General features: G+C 31.1%; 2 protein-coding genes and 1 long non-coding RNA gene across 3 annotated transcripts; 2 read left to right on the top strand and 1 right to left on the bottom strand.

The window, feature by feature from the left end:
- Positions 1 to 4,470: 4,470 nt before the first annotated feature.
- LOC121175201 (ABC transporter G family member 14-like) lies at positions 4,471 to 6,644 on the top strand. Its single transcript, XM_041017536.1, has 4 exons — positions 4,471 to 4,651; positions 5,371 to 5,414; positions 5,660 to 5,830; positions 6,444 to 6,644. Exons 1-4 carry the CDS (start codon positions 4,471 to 4,473, stop codon positions 6,642 to 6,644), a joined length of 597 nt encoding a protein of 198 aa, XP_040873470.1.
- Positions 6,645 to 9,175: 2,531 nt separating this feature from the next.
- LOC121175163 (uncharacterized) lies at positions 9,176 to 10,170 on the bottom strand. Its single transcript, XR_005892351.1, has 2 exons — positions 9,849 to 10,170; positions 9,176 to 9,725 (listed from the first exon to the last, which is right to left on the bottom strand). It is a non-coding gene; the product is annotated as an uncharacterized lncRNA (long non-coding RNA).
- On the top strand, positions 9,719 to 11,743 carry NAC165 (NAC domain-containing protein 165). The gene is made up of 3 exons (XM_003528390.5): positions 9,719 to 10,063; positions 10,655 to 10,968; positions 11,065 to 11,743. The coding sequence occupies exons 1-3, from the start codon at positions 9,880 to 9,882 to the stop codon at positions 11,653 to 11,655; spliced, it is 1,089 nt and encodes a 362-aa protein (XP_003528438.1). The 5' UTR covers positions 9,719 to 9,879; the 3' UTR covers positions 11,656 to 11,743.
- The last annotated feature ends 7,216 nt before the right edge of the window (positions 11,744 to 18,959 follow it).

The raw sequence follows: 18,959 nt of genomic DNA, 5'->3' as shown, positions 1-18,959 counted from the left end.
TTGTTACTAACAATAACGATAGGAAATAAACATAAAAGTTTTCAAATATTAGAATCAAATATAACTTCTTTTTATCAGAAAATAAAAAAAAATATTATTAAAAATCACAAATATATTTAAATCTAATCAATATTATGAAAAGTTTAATAAAAAATGAAAATGATAAAATATTACAGTCAAAAGAAAAGGACAAAATACTTTTGACGTGTAAGATGCACGGCTACGTTAGACGTTAGCATCACGTGTTATTTTGAGGAATACTTCTTCCTATCTCTGTTTTTGTTTTCTTCCCTTCGAACCCGACTTGTTTGCACATTAGAACTTTTACAAGTGCTTGAATTTTTTTTATTATTATTACAATTGGAAAAAAAAAAAACCAAGCCCCCCAAATTCGATGTTGACTAGAGATAATGTCTAGATATAATATATAAGGTAAAGACAACCCTCATCCTTTAAATTAACTTTTAGGGTTGAGTTAGACTCAAATTTATTGTATTACAATTACAAATTCTACAGCTGGAATTGAATCAGTTTCAATAATATTTGGCTTTTGAATTGAATTCTATGCATCCTCTTCAATTTGTGGGTCATTGTTTTCTGGGAAATGTGAATAACACTACGGTTGTTAGTAAATTACTAATTACATATGTTAGTGGCGGACATTTCATTCTCGTTTAAAAGTGTATTGTTTCTTTATGTCCCCTTGAGCAAGAGTTCATGTTCACATTCCCCCTAACCCAAGAAAAAGGAAAGAAAATTTCTCTGTTCTTCTCTCTCTTAGTTTGGGGTCAGTCCATATTCTCATATTGACCTTTGAATCTCGCAGGTGACTCTAAAATAGAATAAATCTTCTAACGGAAAAGTTTAATTTATAGTTATATTCATATAATTCTATTTTTTATATACATTTATTTCTATTGTTTATAATTTGTTATTTGTTATATGATAATTTTATTTATGTTGCTATGAATTTTAGTAACAATATCTAAGTTTGTCAGTGAAGTATATTTTATTAGTATAGATTTTTATAATAAATGATATATAATTTAAGAATTACTACTAATAACACACTTTTGTAATACATTTTGTATTGTATATTGATTAAAATTTACATAATTATGAGTTTAAAACTCATTAAATAAGTGGAATACACAAAATTTGATATTTTTTTAATAAATTTTAGTCTATAACAAATAATGTATTAGAAAGTACTCCTTTCAAACTCAAGTATATAAGAAAAAGAAAGCTTATGTATGCTGTTTCAAAATTTAATCAAATTTTAAACGATTTATCCCTACTTAATAAAATCATTAATAAAATATAACTTATTTACTTCATATTATTTTACTTTCAATGATCATTTGGTTCTCGTGATATTAACTATTAATAAAATTATTTTAATCTTTATAAATTCTTTTTCTAGTCCTTCTATTATAAATTAAATGATAACTGACATCTCTTATGTGATATTATTATTCACATGACCTTAATCATGTGACATTTTCTTGACGTAACATGTTTTGACCAGCTGTATCCTAACAAATTTTAACAACAGAGGCTACAAATAAAAGTTTGAAACTTATTAAGACTATTTTAAAAAATAAATTACAAGGACAAAAAAAATGTGAAACTACATAGACCAAAATCTTATTTAAGCCTAAAATTAACCTGACCCCAAAATTTAGCCATATCCATCTAAAAGTAGCATACCGGCATATATTATACACTCAAAGACTCGTAACTATCTGAAAAATTACAAAAGAAATATCCACTTAAATGGATATCAATAAAGCATATTCCTACAAAATAAAAAATGGAGCTTATATGAATTTTTTAACAGAGATATTTTTTTTTTAGTTTTTAAAGAACAAGAACATCTTTCATTAAGGACAATTTTATTGAAGTCGAGTAAAATGTAGTCAAACTTAATCAACATGTTTATGTTGTCAAGAACAGTTTACCCTTGTAATCTTCACTTTCAAGTAATAAAAAGAAGATTATGTAAATATGGTTCATATACTTTCACTTAAATTTAATTTTATCTTTATAGTTTCAAATCAATCAATTTCGTATACTTTAAAATATAGGGAGATTTAGTTCTTGCGCATTGACGGAATTTACTCAAGATAGGAGCACATCCACCTATTTCTTAAAGTATATGAACAAAATTAATCAATATGAAACTACAAGAATTATAACTAAATTTTATCAAAAATACATAAACCAAAAATATATTTTACCCTAAAAAAACATATAAATGATAATATATCACCATAAAAAAATTAACAATTTGAATAAGCATTAGTTAGTTCTAGGTGTACCATATTCGTTGTCTCATAATTACTTGTAGAACTCAAATAGTCAGGCTATATATAAACATATTTGCATTCCTGAGAAAAATATATTCCTCAACAAAAGACAAGATCAAATAAAAAAAGATATCATATATGAAAAATATAGGTAATATACATGTGGAAAAATAACAATAATATGACCTGATACAAGTCAAAATATGAACATTAAAAAATAAAAACTATGAGGAGAATTAGAAATTTTTGTTCAAAAACTTTGAATGCAATTACAGACAGCTTTGGATTTTCACCACACAAATTGCCGGTGGAATTGAGAGTTCCAATAACGATGTTGAATAATATTGATAAGTTGAATAAATTGTCGATGGAACATCTTAGTTTCTTAGTTTTTGTTTTAACTCTATTTTGCTAGTTAGTTTCCTAGTTTTTCCCTTTTAAATTATTTTCCTAGTTTCCTTATTATGGTGCATTCAATTTTAAGTCTTTGAGGTGTAATTGTTTGACAACAATCTGATTAACAATTTATGAATATATTTTTCATACATTTAATCTATCCCATTTTAATTTTACTTCCTAAACTTTGCCTTTTATGATTTTACTCCTTTAAATATTTTTGTTTAATTTTAATATCCAGGATTCATTAAGTAATAACATGACATTTCTTTAACTTATCACATCATCATTCCACTAGAAGTTTTAAATTTTGTACAAATACTCTCCCCTTAATGCTCTTAATCATATTATGAGTTACTTATCTTGATCATGCATCGGGATAATGCCTAGCTCAGTAGAACATAGATATCAGAATCATGATCCAAGTTTTTCTTATATGATAATGAGGCAAGTTCAGGTCCTGTCTTTACCTATGAGGAATCATGATCCAAGTTTTTCTTATATGATAATGCCTAGATCATCCAAGTTTTTGATAGTTGTTTCATGTCTTAGGAGTTGTTAATAAATTGTAACTAGCACATGTTGTGAAATTTTTTTAAGATGAATTTTTACTGTTCGATCCTAATGATTGGTATGAAAATTTTCTTTTGTTCAGAGTTCAAACTCTATAATTCACGAATATATTTCCAACTATATACTCTATGCACGGATAGTTTAAAGAATTTTTATACTATCATCTAGTCAGAAATGGTGATTTTTACGGTGATTTCTGATTGGTTCATAGGTTAATTTTATTTGTCGGTTGTTGACTTCCTACACCCCCTAATTCCAAAGGGCAAAATCGCATAATTTAAATCTTTTACTTGATATTGAAATTCGGTGCGGAAAGTTTGCTACCATGAAGTTGATCCAAATACTTAATCTGTATGATAAACAATATGGGTCTAATTGCAGTATGGGGTCTCTTCTTTGTCTGATTTCTTGCATAGGCAGTTTTTTTTGTTGAATTAAGCATGTTCTCGTGTACTTCATTTGGATGGTATTGGTTTATGCAGCAATTATCCTTTTTGATAATCAACCTAATGATGAACATAAGAAACAAATGTTTCTTTATAGTAAAACACATACTCCACTGGTCTTTATTTCAGTTTGAAGATGTTGCGCATAAAATAAAAAGTAGCAAATGGAAAGGCTTGTTATGCTACAAGGAGGTTAGTTCTGAGGAGACACTGATCTTGAAAGGGATCAGTGGTGTTATTTTTCCAGGTGAATTGTTAGTCATTTTAGGCACTTTTGGTTGTGGTAAAACAACTCTGTTAGCTGCATTGGGAGGCTGGCTAAATCACGGTATCACTAGAGGAAGCATAACCTACAATGGCAAACCCCTCTCAAAACCAGTGAAGCAAAACTTGGGATTTGTTGCTCAACAAGATGTCTTCTATCCTCACCTATCAATCAGTGAGACACTAGTCTTTTCGGCTCTTCTTCGCTTGCCATATGGCATCTCTAAAGAAGACAAATTCTTAAAAGCTCAGGCAATTATGAATGAACTTGACCTGCCTCATTGTAAGGATACTATAATGGGAGGGCCACTTCTAAGGGGAGTTTCAGGTGGAGAATGGAAAGAGTCAGCATAGGACAACTTCTTTTAACTAATCCAAGTCTCTTGCTTGTTGATGAGCCTACTTCAGGTCTTGACTCAACTACTGCTGGAAGAATTGTGCTAACTCTGTGTGAGTTAGCTAAAGATGGAAGGACTATCATAATGACTATCTACCAGCCTTCCAGCAAACTTTTTTACATGTTCCAGAAGATTTTACTGTTATCAGATGGTAGAAGCCTGTACTTTGGGAAGGGAGAAAATGTTATGAATTACTTCTCCAGCATCGGTTATGCTCCATCTGTAGCTACGGATCCAACTGATTTCTTACTTGATCTTGCAAATGGTACGCAGATTCGCAAACATTAACCTTTCAAACATGCCTAGGAATAGCATCCTGCTTGGTTACATTAAGACTAGGGCGACTCACTCTTTACATTCAAATATTTCATGCCACTGCAACATCATAATCATGTATATCCATATCAATGAGAGCATTTAAGAACCAATTTTGGAATAAAATAATATGAAAGTAAGTATGATCTATTTTTTAGAACTGAAGCCTTTCAAGTCATGCTGGTTCAAGACTTCTGCATATAGTTGTTATCTTTGAGAGAGAAAAAGAGTTAAAGCAAAGTTAAAATGACATGTTTTTACTTTTGTTGAAATAGTTTTTGCATCGTTCTAAGCTAATGCACCAGTTAGAAGATTTGTTCCTTGCTTCTCTTTTAGATTTCCACTATCATTAGTCTATTCATTAATTTAGAAATCACATTACAACATTTTTAGGTATTTATTCTGAAAATTTGGAAGAGGATACAAATGCTACAAAACAGGTGTTATTATCTGCTTTTGAGAGTAACCTTGCATGCCAAGTGAAGATGGAACTTCAAATTTCCAGGGATTCATTCCATCACAATTCAGAAGATGAGATATTTGGTCAACGTTGCACAACTTGGAGGCAGCAGTTTACTATATTACTAAGAAGGGGTTTCAAGGAAAGAAAGTATGAGCAATTTTCACCCCACAAAATCTGTCATGTTTTGGTCTTATCATTCTTTGCAGGCTTTCCCTGGTGGCAGTCTGGAGCTGATCAAATGCATGACCGGGTATTTATATGATATAGTTAGTACTTTGTCATAATAAAACCCAATACATTTTCTGATTATTGTTTCTTCTGCTGCGTAGGTAGCACTACTTTTCTACTAGACACAATTTTGTGGATTCTTCCCTATGGTCCAGTCTATCTTTACCTTTCCTCGTGATCGCCAAATGATAATAAAGGAAAGGTCCTTACATGTATAGACTCTCGTGTTACTTCATAGCAAGTAATATTGATGATCTTCCATTGCAGCTAGTCTTGCCAACCCTTTTTGTCACCATTACTTGTTGGATGGGAGGGCTAAAAGTGAATGCTTCAATTTTCTTTCAAACTCTAGCTGTTGCTCTTCTCTATGCTTTGGTATCACAAGGCTTTGGCCTTGCTATTGGAGCATTGCTGATAAATAATCAAAAAGTGGCTGTTGTAAGAAAAAATAGAGAAAAACACATTACAGAAGAGAAGAGAACTAATTGAAAATTTGTCGTACAGTGGAAACCATTGTCCTGAAAGCAAAATCCGGCTAGACCTCTGTGCAATTCAAATTGCCAACTGCTCCCTAAGGTTAATGCTATGGAAACCACAGAAGAATTACCCGGATTAATGAGTTGTGAAAAACAGAAAAAATAAATAGAAAAACATAAAAAAAGAGAAAGGTTTTCTATGAAGCCTTTTTAAATAGAATATCAGTGTTGTAAAAACGGTTCCCCTTATTTTTCTATAACAGCTCCGTCACTTTCTCAATATTAGCCTCACCACTAATTGACCCGTTCAAAAAATGTTATTATAGTGGATGTTACAAAAATATGATTTGATAACTAATAAAGAGCATTTAAAGAAAATATGTTTTAAAACCTCTGATTTGGGACGACAAAAGGCAGCAACAACATATGCTTCTGTTTTCCATTGTCCAACAGCTGTTACAGTTGGAACTGTGGTCATGACATTATTTCTTCTAGTTAATGGCTACTTTGTTCGAAATACACCAGCATTTGTGTCCTGAATAAAGTACCTATCTCATGGCTATTATTCCTATAAGCTCTTGCTAGGATCACAGTTTAACGATTATGACAGTTACCATTGTGGTCCAAATGTCACTTCCTTAGTTTTGAACTATCCTACAATTAAGCACGTAGGCATTGAAAAGCAAGGTTTCTCTGTTGCAGTTTTGGTGGCAATGCTTGTAGGCTACGGACTTATTGCCTATTTTGCCCTTATGATTGGCACTAAATTTAAGTAGAGCCCTTCTACTGTAGATGTCAAAATTTTCGTTTAAAAGGGGAATATTGGTCAGTAAGGATTATTCTGTTGTTAATCATAAAAGTATTTTTCCTTTATTGTATTATCTGTATGTAACAGAACAGTACAAAGAACAAACTACAAAGGTTCTGTCTTAGATGATTTAATTATCATTGTGAATCAGTACGTACAACACAACTGTTGCTTCTTTGCTTAATTAGAAAGCTCCTCATCTAGATTTTTAGAAGCTTATTTTCAATGATCTTTATTGTTTGGAATCAGAACTAGCTCAAGGACTCAGAAAGTAATTTCCATTTGCAAATGGAGTTGGATACTTCCATCTACATTATCTTGTTTCCTACTCGTCTCTCCTACACCCTTTGTTGCATATTTTTTTTAACTTAGGTAGGTTGACATGAAGTTTTATGCCTCCCATGTGTAGTTGATCTAAATTCCGTTCCAGTTATTTTGGTTCCTTAATGTCAAGGAATCTCACAAACCCATATTTTTGTCCCCCCTTATTCCTTCTTGGGGCAATGAAAATCTCCCATACTCTCCCCCACCTGATGAAGATTTTCCAAACTCCTCTGAAAAATTGGTAAAGTAGGAGGTCAGGTTCCCATTTTCATCCCAGAAAGGTCTCCGTCGCCTCTGATAGATTCTGATCATCCCTTCCATTCCAGTTTGATTCTCCCCACCGGGCATCTCGAGCCTCCCCTCCTCATCCCATCTCTCCAATAAGCCATGAACACCCTCGTGTATTTATCTGTCACATGCAAATAATCTTTTTTGTCTACGAATTTTAAGAAATTACCGAGGAAGAAATTGGCTTATAGACATTCCATTGTTAGAGAAAGGTGTACAAGTGTTTAGAATGCCAAAGTCTTGGCCTTGGTCCTATTAATTCAAATGATAACACTTGTATAGTTGTATGTTGTTATTCATTGGAATAATTGTTTAATGTAAGGTTTTTGATGTGTAAAGGCATTAATGAAAAGAAATATCTTTTTAGTGGCATTTTATCTTCAATTTAGTCTCTTCAATATGCTAGTTTATGTAGTGACACATTTTTGAGTTTCATATTACATAAATTACCTTTATGATAATCGATTATTAATTAGCATAATATTGTGAGAAGATAAATGTTTGGTTTTAAAATTTGAGTTGATGTGAGAAATTAAGGTTGAGGTCAATTTCTTACCATGATCTAAGTTGTATCATTTGTATAAATAACCTAGAAGTTGTACTGTTTGAATTTTTTAATTATTGGCATCAAAATGTCTTATTAATAGTTACATATCTAGAATTTATACTCAAGATTTCTCATTAAAACAATCTTATACAAATTGAATGGGTTTGATGTTGAACATATAGATTTACATTGTCTGTTTTATAATTTCTTTTTGCCCACGGAACACAAACTAGTTATATACAATTTCTTTATGTACCAAAAAAGCTTCTTTTTTATTTATTCCTTTCCTTCCTAAGAGATTTATCATTAAATTAGAATAATTTTACACAAGTTGAACGTGTTTGGTGGTTCGAACATATAGAGATTTACATTGTCTGTTTTATAATTTCTTTTTCTCAAAGAACACAAACTAGTTATACAATTTTTTTATGTGCCAAAAAAGCTTTTTTATTTTATTTATTCCTTCCCTTTCTTAGCAAAATTGTTTGTGGCTAGTTAGGTCTGCTGAAACGTATTATGAGATCAGTGCTAAATATAACAATAACAAACTTTGAGTTTTATGTGTCTTATTTTCATCTAAGGCACATGGATTCGTGCGTTAAGTCAAGCTTTCACAATCATAACAACTGGATCAGGTTCCAATAGCATCATCTCCGTCCTCTTAGAGAGTTTTGAATGCCATGGTTGCCAGAAATAAAGATGCTTTGATAGTTGTTACGTTTTATCAACGCGGGAGGATGGTATAATTATAAATCCTCATCATTTTATTTCCATATTTTGGTTAAGTCATTTGCACTTTATTCTAAAAAGAATTCTAATCACAAAAAAGGGTAATTGGTTCTATGTCGTCACTGCCATATCCTAAAAGATGGATTACTCTTATGTGACTTGTATCAAATAATTAAGATAGTTACCAGCCTTTATTAGAATTATTCTCCTTAAGTGTTCTCCAAAATGATTTGCCATTTATTACATATACTCAGAAATAATGTAGAAGACATTATTGATGTATCAAGTTTCTCTGGATTTTAGCTCATGTACATGCATCAATATCTCTTTTATTCTCAAGCAGCAAATTTACCTTAACGTCCAAGAAAAGGCATTTAAAAAAAAAAGAGGCTAAAACTAGGTTGATTCATGTTTTTTTAATTTTTTTATAAATCATATATATTTATCATTAAAAAAATTATTAAGTAATTTAAGATTGTTCCCGTTAATTCACATATAGCATATAATTAAACGTTATAAACTCTTTCCTATAAATAAAAAACATAAACATGTATTATATAAATATTCATAAGAATTATGAACACATAATGATTTCAGATGACAACAAAAAATAAAATTCAATTTGAGAGAATTTTCTCAAATTGAATAAAATCATTATAGAACAACAAAACTTTGTCAAAATTTAACAAACCTACACCATCTACCATCCGTTACACATTAAAACCCATGACAACCAAGATCACAAGAAGAAATTATAAAGAAGACAATGACAAATAATAAGCAAATACAACAATATGCGATCATAAAAGAGGGAGAGCACATGTTCACGTGCCCATCAACCCTCTCTATCTATCTCTATCTTCCTACCTGTGAAACTGAACTGAATGTGGGGCTTGTGTGAGAGGGTTGCTTATTTGCATAAGAAAAGCATGACATCAAAAGCGTTTCATTTCTAAACTCCCCAACCTTTATTCATTCCCACAAAACCAGCCTCATCATCCTCAATATCGTTGTGTGGTCCCCACCCCATGTGTCGCAAAAACCATCCTCATCCATTAGGTACCTTTCTCTTAAATCATCATGCATATTACATAGTTGCATACACATAGGTACACATACATTGATCCCAGAAATCCAAAGTCCCATATTATCTGACCGCTACTTTTTTTCCAAATATCACGAAAACGTGCGAAAGAAGAGCAAAGGAAAGCAAAAAGCAGAAGATAAAGTAAGAAAAGGCTCAAATGAAAAATAGTTTGTACTAAAATGATGCACGAGACGTACATAGAAAATTGAGCACAAAGTGGTGTTGTTCATGGATAGCAGAGATTCATCATCGGGGTCTCAGCACCCACACCTTCCTCCAGGGTTTCGGTTCCACCCCACCGATGAAGAGCTCGTGGTTCACTACCTCAAGAGAAAAGCTGCTTCTGCACCCCTTCCCGTCGCCATCATCGCCGATGTTGATCTCTACAAGTTCGACCCTTGGGAGCTCCCAAGTATGCTCTACTTTATCACACCCCATTTTATCTTTCCATCCATTTTTCAAATATCAAGGTTTTAAATTGTGGTAGCTATCACAATTATGTTCTTTTGATACCGTGAAAAATTACAAACAAATGTAAATTAATGATGGAGTTTATTAAGTTGTGATCATTCTAAAATCCTTGATGTCACTGAAATCATTATCACGGATTTTTCTTTTTTTAAACCTTTTTTCAAATTCACTGTTGTTTAGGTTGCTTAGGATGTTTTTTTTTACCGGTGATCACAGAATTGATTTGATTAAAATTAATTTTAAAGTGTTGTAATGTTAAGAATTTTTTATTATAAAAATTTATTAGTAGTAAAATTTAGTTAAAATTTTTTATCTAGTATAAAAATTATCTAAAGTTATTTTATTTTAACTCAAATAATTATGGACCCCATAATAAATTTCTAACTTGAAATTAAACATGTGATTTTTTTAAAATCATGTTAACTACTGTTTCAACGTGATACTAGAAAATTCACGGTGAAACCAAATACACATTTGTGAATTTGTTTTGATTGTAATGTTTTTTCCCATTTTCTTTTTTTGGGTTTCGTAGGTAAAGCAACTTTTGGTGAGCAAGAGTGGTACTTTTTCAGCCCAAGGGATAGAAAATACCCAAATGGGGCTAGGCCCAATAGAGCTGCTACTTCTGGGTATTGGAAGGCCACTGGAACTGACAAGCCTATATTAACAACATATGGGCACCACAAAGTTGGAGTTAAGAAAGCACTTGTTTTTTATGGTGGAAAGCCTCCAAAAGGGGTTAAAACCAATTGGATCATGCATGAGTATAGGCTTGTTGATGATTCCTTTAATTCAAGCTCAAAACCGCCTCCTCTGGTTCCTCATAACAAGAAAAATTCCCTGAGGGTACATTACATAATTTTTTTTTCCTAATGCCATGTATATATATAATAATAATGTTTCATTTTTTTAAAATGAGTTTATTTTTTTATGGTTTTGTAGCTGGACGATTGGGTTTTGTGCCGAATATACAAGAAAAGCAACAACACCACCCTACCAAGGCCACCCATGATGGAGCATGAAGAGGAGCTTTCAATGGACAACATGCTACCAACGATGTCAACGTTGTCAATGGCTAACAACAAAATGCAAAACCCTAAACCTCCCTCGAGGAGCACGAGTTATGGTCCACTAGGACTTGAAAATGATGACAACTTCTTCGAGGGAGTCTTGGCCGTGGATCAAAGCATGCAAAATGGTTCTGATTCTCACATTTTCTCTCCAAACTCAAAGGGTGATAATAATAATAACAACAACAATAATGCTAGCAACTTTCCTATCAAACGTGCACTGATCACATCACAACTTTGGAACGAGACAGGGTCTCCGGGGTCTTCTTCTTCGTGCAAGCGATTTCATGGTGATCTTAATTGTGGATGCAGCAATGCTGAGGACAATAATGATTCCTTTATTTCCCTGCTAAGCCAGTTTCCTCAGAACGCAACTTTTCAGCCAAACGCGATTCATGGGTCCGTTGAGGATGATGGTGCGCCGAGGCAACAATTTCATCTTCATGGCATAAATTGGAACTGATTAATCAATAGTGTGCTTTAGCTTAGTTTACTTTACACACACATGAAAATTAAATGTAACTACCATTAATTATAGACTTCTTCATGCAGGTCTTAGTATTTTTCACTTTCCTTCTACTGTATTCATAACACAAAATAGGAAGAGATCGAGACTATAGGCATGGAGTACTATATATATGTTGAACTTGAAGCTTACAACATTAATTATACTAGATTAAATTGGATACAACCGCGAAATTAAAATCTTATATGGAAAGAAAATTTATAAGGAAGGACTGGTGCAGCAACAAATAATAATTGACTTAAATACAATTTTATTCGATCCCTAATTTTTATCTCTCTACTTTAAAATAAAATAAAGATAATTTTAATCTTTTTATTTCTAAAATATAGAGATGAAATATCTTTTTTAAATTGAAGATAATAAAATTGCATATTAAACAAAATAAAAGGATCAAAATTGTAATTAAAAAATGGGTGACCATGGACCATGATGCATCTAGAATTTATTCTTTTGTTTTTAATAACCAATGATTAATCATAGCAAATGCATTTTTGCAATAGAAAATTAATTATGCGTATATATTTTTATTACACTGGCCAACACAGGTTATTAATTCGATAGATTTATTAATCGAGTCTTCTGATCATATTAGTTATGATTTAGGTTGGATTATTGGTGATATATAAATTCTATTATAATTATATTTTTTTTCTAAAATTAGTAGTCTTTCTTAACCTTGTAATAACGTGTCATTTTCTAATCTAAATTTTTGGAGAAAAATAATATTACACTGTATATCTTCTTGTAGAATAATTTCTGATTTTTATTCAACGGAAAGTAGTTTGTCACGTACAATTATTGCTTGGACAGGACATATACACACTATGGTGACAATATTAGTGAGTCTCACCACTCTTCTTTGTTTTAAATATAAAAAAATCTGGTAAGGTTGTAACTACCTTCCTTAGTAATGTTTTTCGGCGTTTATTTAAGAGGATGAAACACGCCTCGAGAAGGTTAGGCAAATTATTGCCGATGAAGAAAAAAAATGACTAATGCTATTTAATAACTTTAATTCTAAACGCCAGATACTTAAATCTAGTTAAGAAAAAATAATTTAAATATAGTATATTTTGAAAAGTATTATGCTAAAAATAAAAAAGTATTTAAGTAACTAATACATAAGATAATCTAGTAGTAGCTTGGACAAGGTTAAGAACTGATTTTTCAAGAGAAAAGAGATTAAAACATTAGAAATGAGAGGAATTTAGAGAATGTGTTAGAGTTATGAGCATGAACAAGTTATTGGGTTGATTGAGAGTGAAATTAATCTCTTTAAGTAAGTATTAGATTCGAGTTTTATAAAGAAAAATAATTAGTAAAATAAATCTTATTAAAGGTGACTAATAAAATTAATTTTTCACCAAAGATTAATCATTAATTATACTTACAAAATGTTGAGGTGTAATCCCCAATTTAAACCTAATAACCTTGAGCCATGTACATAAATTATGTTTGTAACATTTGTTAACCCTCTTTTTTTCCTACAACCTTTGTTTTTTTTTTCATATTTTCTTTTTTCTTTTTTTTTCCTCCAAATCCTTCTTTTGAACCATTTTATAATGGATAGGAAGCCCAAACTTGTAGATGTTACTTGGTCAAGGAAGCCCAAATTTATATATGCAATTTCTTGTGCTCTTGATGAAGCTAATCTTTCCCCTTTTTTTTAATGGAGAGAGACATGCATAATTATTAATAAACAAACAAAAAAAAAGGACATGCACAACTTTTCACCTTAGCCTTGTGATGTGAGATCACAATAAAAATGGCCCAGAGCACAAGGGGCTAAAGGATAAAGATGTGGGGCAAGTCCTTTATTTCCATCTAAGAACAGGGGCGGAGCGTCATGCACACCAAAAATTCTACACAGACATTAATATATAATGTTACTTTAAATGAAAAAAAAAATTATACATTATATATAATCTTAAAATTTAAGTCTATAATGTATTAACAATATAATATTGTATATCAAATTTTATATGATTAAAAATTTAATTATAATTAAACTTAAGTACCTGTTTAAGTTTAATTGAATTCTAAAAATTAAGTCTCTTTTCTACTACCAAAACATTCTAATAATCTTGTGTCTTTTGTTTAATTTATATAATTAATATTTTTATGATATATTGTCAATTATTATAATTCTTTTCATCGTTAGTTAAATTTAATATAATAATTTTAAAATTAAAGATCAATTTTAATTAATTTTATATTTGGCCCTCTCAAAAAATACTCTAGCTCCGCTGCTGTCTAAGAGTAATTTATTAAAAACATTCATGAATATATCAATAATCTTTCATACATGAAACAAAATGAAATATTATATCCAAGAAATTAGATAACTAAGTTCTGGAGTGAGAATTCAAAGTGTGGTGAGCAATGCACACAAGAAAGAAGTGATATGTTAAAAAGTTTAAAATCCCATCATTAATGCTCCATCACCAATATAATATTTCCATCTAATAGTAATTAATTAAAAAATTCATGAATCAAAATAATAATATAGCAAAAAGAGACATGCAAAAGTGAACCTTTGTGAGACCATCTCCTATGTATATTTATATAATATCATATATAAAAATGCAAAATTAATTAAAATGAATATATTCAATAAATATAAAGAAGTTCACGTGGGTAAAATATTCACATTTATATTAATCACAAAATTAAAAACTTATCAAATAAGGATACGAAAATATTTCTGACCCAAAACAAGATCATCTAATTTTATTTTTTTTTACAAAAGAAAACAAGTTAAGCAGTCGAATAACATAAAGTAACATATTCAAAATATTATGCAAATAATACAGAAATCCAAGTCTCAATGTCACATCTTATCCGAGCATTGTGTTTCAACGTCCTCTAGCACGAGGTTCTCCATAGCCATCCATCAAACCATCTGCTCCCACAAACACAAAGTTCGAGATCATCACAAGATCGGAACACAAACAAACAACACACAGGGAGTAAATTATCACGCTCCTAACTACTAGAGAGAAATAGAACAACATAGATATGCATATCATATAAATAAAATACAACTTATTTAAACACAACTCACGTCATTCCACCACTTATCACATGACATCATATCTCAACACTACATGTTTCACACATTTTCACATCATCCACATACTCAAGGATCAAAACACAATATCGCTCAACCAATCAATATCGATCAATATACAAGCGTTATGCAACAAATATACTAAGACTCAATCTCATATGCAATGTAGTACCTTGTCAGTGAAAAACCTCGTCTGGCGCCTAAGAGTACATTACAAGACAAATCACACGCTGGTAAGTCAGGTTACTCTCATTAGGTAAAATCATAGGGAGACTAGTCAGGGTTATGCTGTTTCGCGACAATGTTCCAACCATGTGAAATCGGCACAAACTTAAAGAAACGCTCAAACCGAGTGTATTTACCTCCAAGGCCTAGACTCCAAAGAGTCCGTCGGGACCTCTCTCTCCTGATTCAGGTCCAACCCAAAAAATATTTTAGCACACTGGCTATATCTATGAACTGTACAAAACACACGACTCCTTAATTGTTCTCAAAATAATTTGAACTCGTCGTGCCTCAAAGTAACTAAACTCATTGGGTTCCCATAGTGGATCCCATCACAATATTCGTCGTCTTTGAAGGGTCTTATAGTCGTGTGATTGTACGGTTCATATGTTTCAACTCAATGCACACAGCATCTCAATACATGTGCGATCTCACAATTTAACACATACTCAACTTGTCACTTACACATAATTAATCATACTCCCATGATCCCAAGACAACACATTATCATGCCTCATACATCATATATATGTCACACAGTAATAATATTAACATGTTATGCTCATATGATTTAAACCCCTCAAACAATTTCACATAATCATATCAAAATCATATGTTAAAAATACAAAACACTAAGAGCACTCAATTTTATCAACCAATTCGCATCAAGACATCAATTGGCCCATTAAACATAATAATCTCATAATTATAGTCATAAAGGCAGAATTACAATATAGTAAACATCCCAAAACAAATCTCAATTTGATTCTCTAAGGATCCCTACACATGTTCATTCTAACTCCAATTGCGATAAACTCATCCCTTACCCCTAAGCGGGCTCATGTGTGTAGTCCGACAATGATAGCAGTGTCTCTAAAAGTTCCCTAAGATTGCTCAAGCTTTTCCTCTGGTTGTTCTACTAGGGTTTCCAAGCTTTAGAGAAAAGAATAAAGGATTGAAGTCTCCATTTTATTGTCTCCGTGCGAAGCATATTTCTCTCACCACACACATTATTTCACAAATCTCAAATGTGAGGTTGTGAGAAAATGAGTTCCAAACTTGTTGTTCAAATTTCACGATGATTCAACGATTAACAAGTCCGGGATCATAGTTTTACTGAGATGATTTTGGGTGTATGCGGAAAAAAAAGAGCTACGTGCAAGGGACATTTTTCTCACTACAGACATTATTTCACAAATCCCAACAGTGATAATGTGAAAGTATGAGTTCCAAACCTAGTGTTCAAATTTCATAATGATCCAACAGTTAATAAGTCTGAGATTGTAATTTTACTGAGATAGGTTTGAGTTTATATAGAAAAAAGAGAGAATTTTGGAAGAGGGGGAAGGGAGAATGAATTTGATAGAAGAGAGAACATAAAGACGTATGATAAATATAAAAATTGACATAATATGTCTTTATTTATAATTAGGGTACTCTCATTCTATTATTTATTCTATTTTTCTTTATTTTATTATTTTATAAAAAGAAACTCTATTTTACTCCCTATCAAATGAATAGATAAAATATCATTTTTATTTTCTAAGAATATACATTTATTTTATTTTCCTTAAAATAATTATTTTAATTAGTAAAACTATTTCTTCTTATTTATTTAATTACAAAAATCTTGTTATTTTCTTAAAATTTTATTTATTTTTAAATAAAATCATTTTTAATTTATTTTACGAAAAATGATGAGATGTTACAACCTTCGGTTACTGAAACCTTAATTTTTCTTGATGTGAAGACAACTCTGCCTCAATTGCCTCAATTATCAGTGGGTTTTTTTTTTTTTTAAAGGCGCCTCAATTATCAGTAAGTATGATAATACTTTATTCAGGAGAAGAAACCTTAATTTTTCATGATGCAAGTATTGTTTTGCCTGTTGCTTTCATGCAGAAGTGATGATTTTATGCTGGTCATCTACTTGTTATAATTGTTAGAATTCATGATTAATTCAGACCAAGATAGAAGAAAGAATTAGGAAAAAGTGTGATGAACTCAAAATGGATTTTATTGATATGAGAAGGGTTGTGTACAAAGTCACTACTCTAGCCTTTAATTATATAGGCTCCAACTAATTAACTATATTTCTAATAAAAAATGATGCAGGTCTGATTGGAAGCAAGTCTCACATATGCTTCTAGTTTTTTATTGCTCATTTACTTGTTTCTCTAATGTGTCTGTCATGTAATGTACACCATTACTACAGATGCATGTTTAGGTACATTTTGTTTATGGAATTCAGCTTTCTAATATAGAATTAGGTATAATTTGTTTTTTTGTACATGTACAACAGATGCAGGTTGTGTGGACTGGACTTTTTTGTATCACGAAGAAAAATCGCAATAGAAGTTTAAAATCATATGAAACTAAGCTTTTTTTTTTTATAGTAAATATGAAATTGTGAAACTAAGTTTTATTCCTCACAATATATGATAACACTAAATTTATCCATTTTGGCGTTAAATTAATAATTAATATTTATACATTACCCCAAACAAATTGTTCTAAACATGATCTTGAGTTTCGCCTGCAGGAAATATGTGGAGCAACAATCATGGGTAAAACCCACCAATACGATTGCAGCTCAACTTCGCAAAGATTCTTTGGCATTCTAGCTCCTAAGGATGCATGGATACAGTGTATCACCGTCATGTAAGGCAACCATTGCAATTAATTAACTATATTTTACATACACATAACTTTTAGAAATAATCTACTAAATACTAATTAAATTTTACGAATAAAAGATTGTAAATATAGTTAGGGGTATAAAAATGTTAAGGAAATACTAATCCTCAACTATGGCAAGTGCATCGGTCCTATATATCAAATAATAAAGTGTTGATCTTAGGAGGAATTGAGTCAAGTACCAATTACGTTCTATCAAATTGAAACATTTGAGCAATCCAAAGAATGAGTGATAGCAATAAAACAAGAGCAATCACATTAACAAAGCGCAATAATCAAAAGATGACTAGGGTCCGTTCTCTTCACCCTATACATCAATCACAATCTTCTTTTGCTACCAATTAATGATTTGAGCATAAGCTCCAAAGAACATACAGCAGTATAGCAACGTAGGTATATACCAGCAGCACATATACCACCGAGCCCAAAAGTTGTATTGCCATGATCCTGATCATGACATTAAAAATCCCATAATAAAGAGGCATTTTAAGTATACAGCCTGATTAGATTAAAGCACAGAGATCATATGATATAAGAGAAATAGATAATAGATAACAATAATTGTACTTATCAATTTAATTAATTAAACCGAGAGAGTGTAATTCAGTTAGTTAATCAGGATATCAGAATTGTTGTAAATCTTTTTATATTTGTATTTGATTTTTACAGATATAAAAATTATTTAACTAATATCTAAGCAAGTTCTCAATCATGTGAGTTTTGATATATTGTGAATGTTTTGATACTCATTTGTATTTTACAAAATCACGATAAAAGATTTTATGATAGAATAATTATGTTTTGTATTTCATGCTTTGCTAAGATATAAATATATATAAGAGAGTTACAACAAAATCTCCTAAGATTGAGTTATATAGATTGATTCTCCAAATAAAACTTCTAAGATTACGTCTAGACTAAAAACAAATTGATTTGCATTATCACGGACTAATAATATGGTATAATATAATAATTGCACATAATTTCACACAGATTATGTTATCTTCTATTATCTCATCATGATATCATTATCCTCCCTCAAGTTGGAGCATGTAAATTAGATATCCTCAACTTGCATAGCAGAGAGGTGAACTGAGTGGGACCAAGAGCCTTAGTAAAACTATAAGCTAATTGTGCATGTGTAGGAACATAAGTAGGTGCAATATTGTCAGTGACGTACTCGTCGCGAATGAAGTAGCAATTCACTTCGATGTGCTTGGTGTGCTCATGAAAAATCGGGTTCTTGACA

This window comes from Glycine max, chromosome 7, assembly GCF_000004515.6.
Source record: "Glycine max cultivar Williams 82 chromosome 7, Glycine_max_v4.0, whole genome shotgun sequence".
In the NCBI taxonomy this organism is placed as follows: domain Eukaryota; kingdom Viridiplantae; phylum Streptophyta; class Magnoliopsida; order Fabales; family Fabaceae; genus Glycine; species Glycine max.
The sequence above is the reverse complement of the archived record's forward strand: the minus strand, read 5'-3'. Positions and strand labels throughout refer to the sequence as shown.

What these genes read in the sequence shown, in the direction of transcription:
- LOC121175201 (XM_041017536.1), top strand. Translation starts at nt 4,471, where the DNA reads ATGACTATCTACCAGCCTTCCAGCAAACTTTTTTACATGTTCCAGAAG. An exon ending in CTTACTTGATCTTGCAAATG is followed by an intron (nt 4,652 to 5,370) that starts GTACGCAGATTC and finishes CATTCTTTGCAG; the next exon opens with GCTTTCCCTGGTGGCAGTCT. An exon ending in ATAATCAAAAAGTGGCTGTT is followed by an intron (nt 5,831 to 6,443) that starts GTAAGAAAAAAT and finishes TATTCCTATAAG; the next exon opens with CTCTTGCTAGGATCACAGTT.
- NAC165 (XM_003528390.5), top strand. Translation starts at nt 9,880, where the DNA reads ATGGATAGCAGAGATTCATCATCGGGGTCTCAGCACCCACACCTTCCT. An exon ending in CGACCCTTGGGAGCTCCCAA is followed by an intron (nt 10,064 to 10,654) that starts GTATGCTCTACT and finishes TGGGTTTCGTAG; the next exon opens with GTAAAGCAACTTTTGGTGAG. An exon ending in ACAAGAAAAATTCCCTGAGG is followed by an intron (nt 10,969 to 11,064) that starts GTACATTACATA and finishes ATGGTTTTGTAG; the next exon opens with CTGGACGATTGGGTTTTGTG.